This window comes from Salmo salar, chromosome 08 (genome assembly GCF_965601325.2).
Source record: "Salmo salar chromosome 08, fSalSal1, whole genome shotgun sequence".
Taxonomy (NCBI): Eukaryota; Metazoa; Chordata; class Actinopteri; order Salmoniformes; family Salmonidae; genus Salmo; species Salmo salar.
This window is the reverse complement of record NC_138298.1, coordinates 23,073,477-23,086,911: the sequence shown is the minus strand read 5'-3', so window position 1 is coordinate 23,086,911 and position 13,435 is coordinate 23,073,477. Positions and strand designations below refer to the sequence as shown.

At 41.2% G+C, this 13,435-nt stretch overlaps 1 protein-coding gene across 1 annotated transcript; it reads left to right on the top strand.

Annotated features, from left to right (window-relative positions):
• The first annotated feature begins 2,629 nt into the window (after positions 1-2,629).
• LOC106610264 (putative E3 ubiquitin-protein ligase HERC4) lies at positions 2,630-8,862 on the top strand. The gene is made up of 16 exons (XM_082978446.1): positions 2,630-2,884; positions 3,506-3,662; positions 3,816-3,898; positions 4,342-4,569; positions 4,753-4,844; positions 5,435-5,562; positions 5,683-5,840; positions 6,013-6,062; positions 6,184-6,275; positions 6,459-6,518; positions 6,728-6,824; positions 7,064-7,215; positions 7,373-7,495; positions 7,670-7,768; positions 8,435-8,614; positions 8,722-8,862. Exons 1-12 carry the CDS (start codon positions 2,668-2,670, stop codon positions 7,097-7,099), a joined length of 1,398 nt encoding a protein of 465 aa, XP_082834572.1. The 5' UTR covers positions 2,630-2,667; the 3' UTR covers positions 7,100-7,215; positions 7,373-7,495; positions 7,670-7,768; positions 8,435-8,614; positions 8,722-8,862.
• Positions 8,863-13,435: the final 4,573 nt, after the last annotated feature.

Below are 13,435 nucleotides of genomic sequence, written 5' to 3'. Positions count from 1 at the left end.
GATTTTCGCCCTTGGTTTAGACATAATGTGGCGTTCTGCATTAGCATCGAACAGCCCCCGTGATATGCAACTTTTCAGGAAAGTTAGAAACCAATATACTCAGGCAGTTAGAAAAGCCAAGGCTAGCTCTTTCAAGCAGAAATTTGCTTCCTGTAACACAAACTCAATAAAGTTCTGGGACACTGTAAAGTCCATGGAGAATAATAACGCCTCCTCCCAGCTGCCCACTGCACTGAGGATAGGAAACTCTGTCACCACCGATATATCCACTATAATTGAGAATTTCAAGAAGCATTTTTCTACGGCTGGCCTTGCTTTCCACCTGGCTACCTCTACCGCGGTCAACAGCACTGCACCCCCCACAGCTCCTCGCCCAAGCCTTCCCCATTTCTCCTCCCAAATCCAGTCAGCTGATGTTCTGAAAGAGCTGCAAAATCTGGACCCCTACAAATCAGCCGGGCTAGACAATCTGGACCCTTTCTTTCTAAAATTATCTGCCGAAATTGTTGCAACCCCTATTACTAGCCTGTTCAAACTCTCTTTCGTGTCGTCTGAGATTCCCAAAGATTGGAAAGCAGCTGCGGTCATCCCCCTCTTCAAAGGGGGGGACACTCTTGACCCAAACTGCTACAGACCTATATCTATCCTACCCTGCCTTTCTAAGGTCTTCGAAAGCCAAGTCAACAAACAGATTACCGACCATTTCGAATCCCACCGCACCTTCTCCGCTATGCAATCTGGTTTCCGAGCTGGTCATGGGTGCACCTCATCAAGGTCCTAAACGATATCGTAACCGCCATCGATAAGAAACAATACTGTGCTGCCGTATTCATTGACCTGGCCAAGGCTTTCGACTCTGTCAATCACCGCATCCTCATCGGCAGACTCAGTAGCCTTGGTTTCTCAAATGATTGCCTCGCCTGGTTCTCCAACTACTTCTCTGATAGAGTTCAATGTGTCAAATCGGATGGCCTGTTGTCCGGGCCTCTGGCAGTCTCTATGGGGGTGCCACAGGGTTCAATTCTTGGGCCAACTCTTTTCTCTGTATACATCAATGATGTCGCTCTTGCTGCTGGTGAGTCTCTGATCCACCTCTACGCAGACGATACCATTCTGTATACTTCTGGCCCTTCTTTGTACACTGTGTTAACAATCCACCAGACGAGCTTCAATGCCATACAACTCTCCTTCCGTGGCCTCCAACTGCTCTTAAATACAAGTAAAAGTAAATACATGCTCTTCAACCGATCACTGCCTGCACCTGCCCGCCCGTCCAGCATCACTACTCTGGACGGTTCTGACTTAGAATATGTGGACAACTACAAATACCTAGGTGTCTGGTTAGACTGTAAACTCTCCTTCCAGACTCACATCAAACATCTCCAATCCAAAGTTAAATCTAGAATTGGCTTCCTATTTCGCAACAAAGCATCCTATACTCATGCTGCCAAACATACCCTTGTAAAACTGACCATCCTACCGATCCTCGACTCCAATAGCAAGCTAACAACGTTTAAGTCTAATCTTTGCACCACAGATAAAACAATGAGACAGATATTTCACTGGATTTTTAAATGTGAAGAATCCGCTTGGCGTTTTTACTCTATCAAATATGGTAGTGAGAGGAAGCCCACTGGCGTGCATTGGGAGAAGGAACGAGATGGATTTTGGCCTACATTCTGTACATTATCTCATCGATTAAACATTTGATCTCAATACAGTTTTCTGTTCCCAAAATTAGAATATGTTATGAACCGAGTGGACTAAGGTTTGTAGACTTTAATCTTTGCAAAGATTTTAAAAATCGCGTTGTTTAGAAGGAGTGCAAAGGCTAATTGAGTTATCACGCACGCGCACTTCAGAGTAGTTGTTCCCTAACAGAAATATGCAGATGATGCTAGCTCGTGCTTGGCCCCCTCCTTGCTTGTTCTGCCCATTATGGCTCATTTGTTCCCATTGGAAACGGCAGGCTGTGGTCTATCTTGGTTTAGTTAGACAAATCTTTGTTTGCGCTCTCTCCCTCGGAGAAGGAACAGTCGCCAGCGCGCCGAAATATACTTTTTGGAGACGACTCCAAAATGACTTTGGAAAACCACTTTGACTCCGGCTCCTAAAGTGCCACCTTACACATAACTGCTGGTTTTAGGCAGCACTAAAAAGGCAGGGCAGGCCAGGGCTCATGTTTGGAGTATTCATTGCAGCAGGTCAAAAGACTCGGGGCTGAGATAAAATCAAAGCCCGGGTTTGGTGACGTCAACGGTTTAGACATAATTATGACTTCATGGATGTGGTTACTAGTGACGACCCTCGGAGGCTCGGACCCCTCGTTCTGTGCTGCTGATTGGCCAAAGAATGATAAACGAAATTAATGAAAGCCAATCATACTTTATCGATCAGATAGCTGAGCGTTCCTCAGATAAGGTAATTGGGGCCAATCAACGCAAACTGTTTACATTTTCATTATGGGGTCCAATCAATTATGCAGTGCATACAATCTGGAAAATCAGTGATCATTGATAACTACTGCAAATCGGATTTAATGCCTTCTGATATTTTACGAAAGGTAGCTCACACACACAGGCACATGCGCGCGCACAGGCAGTGCCCTATATAGTCAACCTAGGTGGACCACACTTTAGTCATTCATCAGTCAATCATCACATCATCATGTTCTGCTGGGGAGACGGTTCGAGTGGACAGCTTGGTCTACATTTTGAGAATGTGTCTGTTCCTATAGCAGGGAATATATTCTCTGATAAAGTCACAGAAATTGCTTGTGGGGAGCAACACACTTTATTTCTCACGGTAGATGGCAGGATCCTATCATGCGGGCGCAACTCAAAGGGACAACTTGGTAGACAGAACGGAGATTCAAAACTACCAGGTAAGACAATTTTAATTATATCTGACTATTTGGGTGCAAGTATTGCTATGTAGGCTATTTCAGATTAAAGTGCGGCCAAAAGGATGCTTGCTTCTGAATTATTTTATTCTTTATCATTATGCTAACATTTTCTGGTCACTCTATTGTTCATAATTACAGATTATATTAAAATGTATAGTAGCCTATATTTAGCCTAGTGAGCTTTACCACAACTTTCATAAATGGGTAGGCTATCCCTCAATAAAACTACAACATAGGCTCACAGTTGGGTTTCAGTTTCGTTTCTCAATCAAAGTTAGAGGAACGAAAGTTAACTGTTGCTATGTAATTTACTTCATCCTCAAGATGATGAACTTTCATTTAGTCAGTGGTACCCTGAGGACATAAAATATAAAACTACAAGATACAGTAACAAGTACATTACATTAGAACATTTTAACATCACAGGTATCATAAACAAATTATTAAAGTCAATCAAAACAATTGCACACCTTGGTGAACTCATTTATCATCAGGGTGTTAAACTGCCCTAGTGGCACCAGGGAATCCAAATGTAATGGTATTTAACCCTTTCCAAGACATAGGACTTCCAAATAAATCTGTGTGTTCTACCCGTTTCAGCCCCAGTGGAGGGTCTGGGGGCAGTGGTCTCTGTGGCTTGTGGTCAGGACCACTCTGTAGCTGTGTGCGAGTCAGGACAGGTCTACTCCTGGGGGGCAGGGGGTGAGGGACAGCTGGGCCTCACCCCTACTACTGTCTCCAAAGTCCCCAGGCCAAGGCAAGGAAACCTCAACTTCAACTTGAAATAGATCTTGATAGTGAAATATCATCCATGATTTACACTTTGTCAAGTAATGAGAGCCCTCTTGGATTCCACTGATCACTAACAAAGACAATATGTACTAGATGTCTCCTTTTTTTTTTTTTACAGACCAGTTCCAATACCTTCGCCCTTGCCGATAACAGTGATACAGGTTGCTTGTGGAAATTCCCATTCTTTGGCCCTGACTAAAGGTATAACGTACTGTACCTACTGATGTTTCTCACACAGACTACATTCCATCTAAACTATGATAACCACATGCATCCGTTAAACTACACTTAGAAAAAAGGTGCTGTATAAAACCTAAAAGGGTTATTCAGCTGTCCCCATAGGAGAACCCGTTGGATAACTGTTTTTGGCTCCATGTAGAACCCTTTTTTTCAGAGTGTTTTACATGAAAACAAAAAGGGTTCTACCTGGAACCTAAAAGGGTTCTACCTGGAACCTAAAAGGGTTCTACCTGGAACCTAAAAGGGTTATCCTATGAGGACAGCCGAAGAACCCTTTTGGAACCCTTTTTTCTAAGCGTGAACATCAAAAGGACAGTGAGATGATATTTATTAGGAAAGAATGTAACTCTGGAATTGTTGTTATGTAATTGTAATGATATATGTAATTTCTTTGTCTTCTACAGGAGGACAGGTGTTCTCATGGGGCCTGAACAGTCATGGACAGCTGGGCCTGGGGAAGGGAGTCCCTCTGCAGCCCACTCCTGCCCTGGTGCGCTCCCTCACTGGAGTCCCAGTGACCCAGGTAGCAGCCGGCGGAACCCACACTCTGGCCCTCACCCTCCCAGGCCTGGTCTACTGCTGTGGGGCGAACAGGGCTGGGCAGCTGGGACTCAACCGTGTGGATGAGAAAGGTACTACGGCACTCTACCTCTCTTCGTACGCTACTTGTATAAAAAGCTAATCAGGCTTATCCACCAGCATTTTCTAATTTGAACTTGGATTCCTTTGTTATAACCACTAAGTCATTTTACAGATGTATTATAATGAGTGGGAACATTGCATGATGCTTGTATGATGCTTGTTCCCCCTGCCAGGACGGTTCAACATCTGTGCTGTGCCTGCTCTCAGAGTCTTGGGGGTTTCCTTCATCAGCTGTGGAGAGGCACATTCTGCTGTTCTCACCAAGGTATCATACTATTACTGTGGAGAGGGACACTGCTGTTCTCACCAAGGTATCATACTATTACAGGCTTTTTACTGAAGGGCCCAAGGGAGGTGTTGGTGTGAAAGGAGACAAATCCGACGGCAGTTCATTTAAGTTCAGAAAAAAGTGTTTAATGTCCTAAACAGTGGGCCCACTGGGAGATAGTTCTGCACACAAAGTCAGCAACCTCTCGAATGAATAAAGGCAGTTATACAAAATGACTTTGAACAGAGGTGGAAAAACTAATGATCAAGTGTCTGGTGGGTGTCTGGAAGAGATATGCTACACAATAAACCATATAAGTTATCTGAGTGCATGAATACAGTCTCATACTAAATGAGAAGTTAGTTTATTACAGAATGGAATATCACAGGTAATACAGAATATGTCCTGATTATGGCTGTTAATACAGATCAAGCCTCAGGGCTACCAGAGTAAAGGTCAATCCAGTGTGTCGACCCTTCAATACTATTATACTGTCTCTTTAAGAAGTGATTAGGGCCCTGACCTGACTAGACCAGGAACAACTCTGGGCCTTGACATGTCAACAACTGGTTCTTTGTGGTCTTTAGGGTGGACAGGTGTTCACCTTTGGAGAGGGAAGCCGAGGCCAGCTTGGGCACAATGCGTCAGCTAACGAACTCCTACCCAAACTGGTAGAGGGTATGGATGGACTGGTCTCACAGATAGCATGTGGCAGGTAATGACCAACAGCATAATGCTACTTATACACATATATACACATATAATAAACAGATAGGAAACCAACCTTGAACATTCTCAGTCTGACTGTGTTTTTGTCTGACTGTAACTCTGCTAGCCATCACACCCTGGTGCTGGGGTCTTCAGGTCAACTCTGGGCCTTTGGCAGTGGGGTCAAAGGTCAGCTAGGGACTGGCAACACAGAGGGCTGCTTGCGACCCACCTCAGTGCTGCTGAAAAGGGCTTCTGGTGGGGCAGGGACAGTCATACACAACGGTACCGGATACAATGTCTATTCTATTCTCTTCTTTTCTATTTTGTATTTGATTCTATTCAATTATATTATGCATCTACCTACTGACTATGTAGTGTTTGGGTGACTGAGTAAGAACACATTACGAGATTGTATGTCCCTACAACCTCTTCTGTACATTTATATTTTTACCAGACATGAAGATATCAGTGGGATGGAATTCAAACTTCATTTACACTGCTGAGGTAATGTTTCTGACCTTTTATACCCCAGTAAAAGGGAGACTGGAACATTCTAAATGTCTCAAGCTGATAATTCATGTTTGAGATATTTTAATTCATTATATTGCTTTATCTGCCTTTGTAGAGTTCTGAAAGAGAACAGCCAATCGGGAGGTTAGATGAAGCCAAGCTGCAAAAATGGCTGACGATGGAGCAAGGAAATGCAGAGGCGGCAAGGTTCATTTAATATTATTTACATTGAATATTAAAACATAATCTACCGTAGACAAAGGTTCTTTGTTAGTATTTATTTATTTTCTAGTTAACTCAAAATGAAATAATCAACATTTATTTTACAGTTGTATTTCTTATAGTATAATTGTACTGAAACATCAAATGTGTCCACATTTGTTCCAACAGAGAAATATCCTTGATGTTCTCAACAAGTTCAAGTCTTGTGGCCAGTTTCACCAAATCCAGGTAAGTGATTTTAAAATAGAAGGTTTGAAATGAAAACTGTCTGTAGACCTAACTGTATATGTTGTGTTCCTGATAATGCTATGCCCTGTGTTTCTAATGCTACGCCCTGTGTTTCTAATGCTATGCCCTCTGTTTATAATGCTATGCCCTGTGTTTCTAATGCTACGCCCTGTGTTTCTAATGCTATGCCCTCTGTTTCTTATGACCAGTGAGATTCCACAAGCAGCCGGAGCTTTGACAGTGGACCTAGAGGCTGCTAGCCAAGTTTTCGACCAGCTACTGAACATACCTTGGATTAGGAAATCAGTTAAGATCAACTTACTCTTTAAACCCACTTTTTAAATGAATATATAAATGAATATAAGTGACCTTGTCACTTTATCAGTCAATTTGGCATCGGTATCATTTTACAGAATTGTATTATAATAGAAGCATAGCTGTGACACTGTGACACATTACCATATATTATAAGATTAAAAAAAATTGTTGCTCAGGCAATATCATTTACATATTTTGGACTTTTGTATTCTTGTATCATCTTATAGAAGACTGGTGGTCCTCAATGGAGCCTTCCATCATGACTAAGCACATTCTGATGTGGAAGAATGCCCTGTCATTCATGCTGAGGAACGGTCTTCTGGTTACCCACAACCCCGGAGTCAAATTCCTGCTGGAAGCCCTCAAGTACCTCCACAGAGTCAGTGTCTATGTCAATCATTTTTATAGTCCTCCTGACCATTTTCTGTAGTTGGCGTTTGTCAGTATTGTTGATCATGCCCTAACATACTTCATATTGTGAACTGCAAGGCAGATGTGCAAATCTATTTTGATGCTGACATTATCTTATGTCAAAGGCAAACAAAAGGTCCGGAAGAACCCAGGAAGTTCCAGCCAGTACCTTTTATGTGGACGAGATCAACGAGAGTGTTATTCTATTGGAGGATGTGAAGCTTTGGCATTTTTGGTCAACAAGGGAGGTAATAAAATAACCAAATCATCTGTAAATTACTAAAATGTTAGAATGATAAAGTGGTGGAATCTGGTTTTACTTGTCCAGTTCTTTCAGTGCAGATTGATGGAACGAGACAAAGAGATGGAACCCATGTAGACTATTGAGATGCACTTTCATGTTTCTTTTGTGTCACTTCTAGGACACAGAGGTGACACCAGTCATCTTTTGCCGTTACCCGTTTGTGTTGAATCTGATCTGCAAGATGGCGATTTTCAACATTTTCGCACATTGTACTAAGGTATACTGTTTTATTCCACTGGCTGTTTTATATCCTTTTATTGAATCTTTGTTTTCAAGTATACCATAGCCTATCCAGTGGTTTCCAAAGACCAGTCTGTATATCACTCTAAATAGACCCTACAGCTGCCCATGTATATAGCTTACTTAATTTCTTGTGTTCTTTTTTATATTTCTTGTGTGTTTAATATCTACTTAACTTAACTGTTATTTTCCATGGTAGAGTAGGTCAGGGCGTGACATGGGGGTTTATTCTATGTGTTCTAGTTCTGTTAGGTTCTAGTTTTTGTATTTCTATGTTGGTTTGTTTGGGATGATCTCCAATTAGAAGCAGCTGGTCCTCGTTGTCTCTAATTGGAGATCATACTTAAGTAGGGGTTTTTCTACCTGGGTTTTGTGGGTGATTATTTTTGAGTAGTGTTTTTCACCTCTACGTCATGGTTTGTTGTTTTGGTTATTCAGTTTATTTATGTATTGCGTAGTTTCACAGACTAAATAAAATGTGTAACCACACACACACTGCACCTTGGTCCTCTTCTCCTTTTGACATCAGTGACACTGATATTGATTAGTGTATTGTTGGAAAAGTGCAAGCAGGGAATGCATTTCAGTGTAGTTGTGCACGTGACATAAAAAAACTTAACTAGTGTGTATTTGTATATTGCAGAAGGTTCACAAACTCGCCCACCGGCTGACAGTGGTGTGTCCTTCTGGAACGTTCCGAGACAACCCAGAATCTCCCCCTGCCCCAGTCTTCCAGTTGACCTTAAGGCGCCCGTCACTCATCAAAGATACCTTCAGACAACTGGGTGCTGCAGATCATGATTACTTCCAGAGAGAACTTGTGGTAAAATGATGACAACCTGAATTAGGAAGGACAAATGTTGAAAAAAGCTTTTCACAAGACAATGTCAGAACTCAACCTAAACGTTCCTCTGATGCTTTATCCCTCAGGTGCAGTTTGTGGAGGACATGAAGCTGTCTCTCGTCAACAAAAGGGACTTCTTCCTCCATGTGTTTGAAGAGCTGTTGGCACCAGAGTCTGAGATGTTCATGTACAACGACACCAAGACACTGGTCTGATTCCCTGCCAAGGTAAGAACTTGAATTAGGGAATTGCAATTTCATTACTGTATAATCAATCACTGCACTATCAAGCAAATAAAAATTTGCTGAGTAAGACATGTTAGATTATTCTAAAAACAATCAAAATACATTTAGTCAGTTAATAGCAACAAAAAGAGATTCAACCACTACAGCAGTGCCACTATCTACACTGTATCAATCATTAAAGCATTGTTTACAAGAATTACCATCACTCCCTACTCTCCTCCTGATGTACCAAGGTTTTATTATTAGTTAGGCTGTGCACATTCGCAGCATAAATGTTAAATTGCAGTATACAGACAAAAGAAATATACAAAAAAAGGAGATAACAGTTAGTTGAAAAAGTCTTCACAGCTTGGGATGGTGCCTGCTCTTGTTTATTCTTGTTTTTACCTCTGCCTTGGCTCATGTGCCCCTTACTACCAGCCCAGAGTGGAGGAGAAGAGCTACTTCCTGTTTGGTGTCTTGTGTGGCATGGCCCTGTACAACCACAACATTGTACACCTGCCCTTCCCTCTGGCCCTGTTCAAGAAGATGGTGGGGGTCAAGCCCTCACTGGAGGACCTGAGAGAGTTTGACCCTGTTGTGGGAAGGTACGTTTGTATTTTAGAATGTACATTTTAGCATTTAATTAGTATCCCTTAGAAATTGATTAAAATGTTTAAACATTCATTTATTTTCATTGTAATTGAAGAAGTTTGCGGTACCTCTTGGAGGACTACACTGATGATGATGAAGAAAACCTGGACATGACCTTCACCGTATGTACAGTATTGAAACTGATTGAGCAATGAAATATCCCTAGATACAGTATGTGAATAGTGGTAACTGTTTATTTTCATCAGGTGATCTGGGATGACCTGAAGGTGGAGCTTGATCCCAAAGAAACAGGAAAATCAGTCACAAGTTTTAACAAGTAAGGCTACAGCAACTTTTACTCCTACAGATGAAAGATCTTAATTTGATCCCCCTGTTGCAGTACATTTAAAAAGTGTAGTATATATTTGAGGTTTAAAAAGGCTTCAGACTTGATTTTCCCTTAAGAAAAATGTATCAACCCCTACAAAAATGTCCATTATTATCCACATAATAATTCACATTTTCTGTTGCTGCAGGATTATTTTCCTGCTGTAGCAAACTGGCTCACATTACAGTCTTACATCTGTAATGCATAATACAAGGTCGACATCTTAGAAATTACAACAAGCATGCTTTCTGTGTTTTTTAAAAAATATAAAAATACCATTAATTATTTTTACAGGAAGCAGTTTGTTGATGCCTACGTGAACCTCGCCTTCAACCGATCAGCGGAGAAGGTGTTTGAAGAGTTCAGGAGAGGCTTCTTCAAGGTGTGTGACAGGGACGTGGTGGAGTTGTTCCAGCCTGAGGAGCTCAGGGGAGTCATGGTGGGGAAAGAGGACTACGACTGGGACACGCTCAAACAGGTCTATATACAACCATCATTCATTACTCAGTGTGGGGCTGGGTGCTGACTTGAGACATTAGGGCATAAATCAATTAATGTGTTGATGCATTTATATTGATGGGGGATTTGCTTTGATGTCAAGTTATGGGTACATTTCTCAAGTTAGGACTGGGACTAGGAGATAATGTGCTATACATTGCCTAGCTATACATGGTTCTTTGTGACTTTGAGTGGTGAATCGTTTAAATGGCGTGCAAGTTTAATATTGTTAAATTATTGCTGCCATTTGTTTGGTTTGTATATCCAGAACACTGTGTATGATGGAGAGTACCATGCCAGACATCCCAACATCGTCACATTCTGGGAGGCTTTTGAGGAACTGACAGACGACCAAAATAAATCTTTCCTCCGTAAGTATGGCACTAAATTGCTCTCGGTTGAGTAAAACTGGAGGAACCATACAGTCTTTCATAATGCTGGTTCAAGGTTTTGTCTGCATATTTGAACTTCCTGTTCTACAAGAACATTTACACATCATTTTTGTCTGAGCGACTTACAGGAGCAATAAGGGTTAAGTACCTTGATCAAGGGCACAACATATTTTCACCTTCTCTGCTCAAGGATTTGAACCAGGGACCTTTTGGTTTCTGGCCCAATGCTCTTAATCACTAGGCTACCTACCACACAATGACATTCACTATGTTTCTTCCCTTTCTGTCTACCTTTCACTCGCTCTCCCTTCCTTCTCAGTGTTCCTGACGGGCTGTGATCGCGCTCCCATCCTGGGCATGGACAAGATCCAGATGAAGTTAGCGGTCATGCAGAACTCTACTGAACTACATTTCCCAGAATCCCATGCCTGCTTCTTCCTACTGTTTCTGCCCATCTACCCCTCCAAGGAGATGCTGCTGGCCAGGCTCAAAGAGGCATGTGCCCACAACAGAGGCTTCTGGAAGGATTAATGGACACTATATATAGGCTACTGCTGTGTTCATCATTTCATTCAATGTGTTTCTTACATGTCAATATATCGCTTCAGTTTAGCATAGGATTTTGGTTATAGCCACCTTCTAGGTTCAGATTTGCCACTTTTTAAAAACTTTTAAATGTTGCCTTTTTCCTTGGTCTATTGAAAATGTTACAATTGCAAATCTAGGATATGTAGGCCTACCCTATTATAGAAAAAACATTCCTTGACTTAATGTCTACTAATTCTGAGTGATATTTTTTATATAACATTCTTATTCAGTAATATACATTCAAGAGCCTACTTATTTATGCATGTTTTCATTACTGATATAGTGTGGCATTTGATGTAAGGCCTCCCTGTGGCTCAGTTGGTAGAGCATGGTGTTTGCAACGCCAGGGTTGTGGGTTCGATTCCCACGGGAATTATGGGAATTATTTTTTTTTAATGTATGAAATGTAAGTCGCTCTGGATAAGAGCGTCTGCTAAATGACTAAAATGTAATTCTACATGTGAACATCCTTTTTTTTCTGGACATGTCTGTATCTTGTGTTTTATTTACGTAATAATTCTTTATGTATCTAATAAATAGAGATGATAAATGACATAAATGATTAGTTCACCTCAAGTGTTTTCTTTTATCAATGGGAACAGCTGTCAGCACTTTGATGCAGAGGTGTGGTTTCTCCAACGTGCATAACCTTCCCAGCTAGCACATAACGTTCTGAGAACCATATGTTTCTATATGTTGCATACAACCTTCCCATAAGGTTCTATTTAAATGAATGTTCTCAAATTGTTCATAGAACAATGTTCTTCCATGGGAATTTCAGGACTTCAGCATAATGTTTTCTACAGTTTCTCATGTTCTATTAAGTCATCAGAACATTAATAAACTCTTACATCTAGACGTTCCGCTAGCGGAACACCTGCTCCAATATCCAATGATGGGCGTGGCGCGAATTACAAATTCCTCAAATCCAAAAACTTCAATTTTTCAAACATATGACTATTTTACACCATTTTAAAGACAAGACTCTCCTTTATCTAACCACACTGTCCGATTTCAAAAAGGCTTTACAGCGAAAGCAAAAAACATTAGATTATGTCAGCAGAGTACCCAGCCAGAAATAATCAGACACCCATTATTCAAGCTAGCATATATGTCACAAAAAACAAAACCATAGCTAAATGCAGCACTAACCTTTGATCTTCATCAGATGACACTCCTAGGACATTATGTTATACAATACATGCATGTTTTGTTCAATCAAGTTCATATTTATATCAAAAAACAGCTTTTTACATTAGCATGTGACGTTCAGAACTAGCATTCCCACCGAACACTTCCGGTGAATTTACTAAATTACTCACGATAAACGTTCACAAAAATAATTATTTTAAGAATTATAGATACAGAACTCCTTAATGCAATCGAGGTGTCCGATTTTAAAATAGCTTTTCGGTGAAAGCACATTTTGCAATATTCTGAGTAGATAGCTCGCCATCACAGGCTAGCTGTACTTTAATTAATGCAAACACGTGTGTGGTAAATGGGTTGTTCGTATATACGGTCTCGCTGTTTTACCTCGCAGGGCAAAACAGAGAAGAGAGCGACACATCCTATTGTTCTCTCTTTAATACTAAGAGATATTTCCCGCTCAATGCTGGCCTGTCCGAGGGAGGAGGAGCGTGGTTTAAACTTGCTCCTCCTGTCGTCGGCGTGTAGGCTGATCCCAGCGTCGTGACGCACTCCCTGTTGCCGATTGTAGTTCTTCTTGTCTTCAACAGTTGATTTCCTCGTAGTTTATGTACTTAGCATAGCTTCCCCAGTATATTATAAAGGTTATGCATACAAATAGCCAGTTCAACCCTAACATCGGGTACGTTTTTTATCCGGCCGTGAAAATACTGCCCCCTAGCCATAACAGGTTAAGAAACAATGGTATTCTGTGGGAAATCCAGTACTTCAGCATAACGTTTTCTGCATGTTTCCTCATGTTCTAATTTAAAGTCATGTTCTCAGAACATTAAGAAAACTGCCATGAAAAGATAACATTCAAAGGATGTTGGAAGAATTATTTTAAAACATTCCTTTCCGAGCATCAACAAAATTCTCTCTTAAGTGTGTTCTGGTGTGTTGGCTGCACCCACTAATTGGCCACACC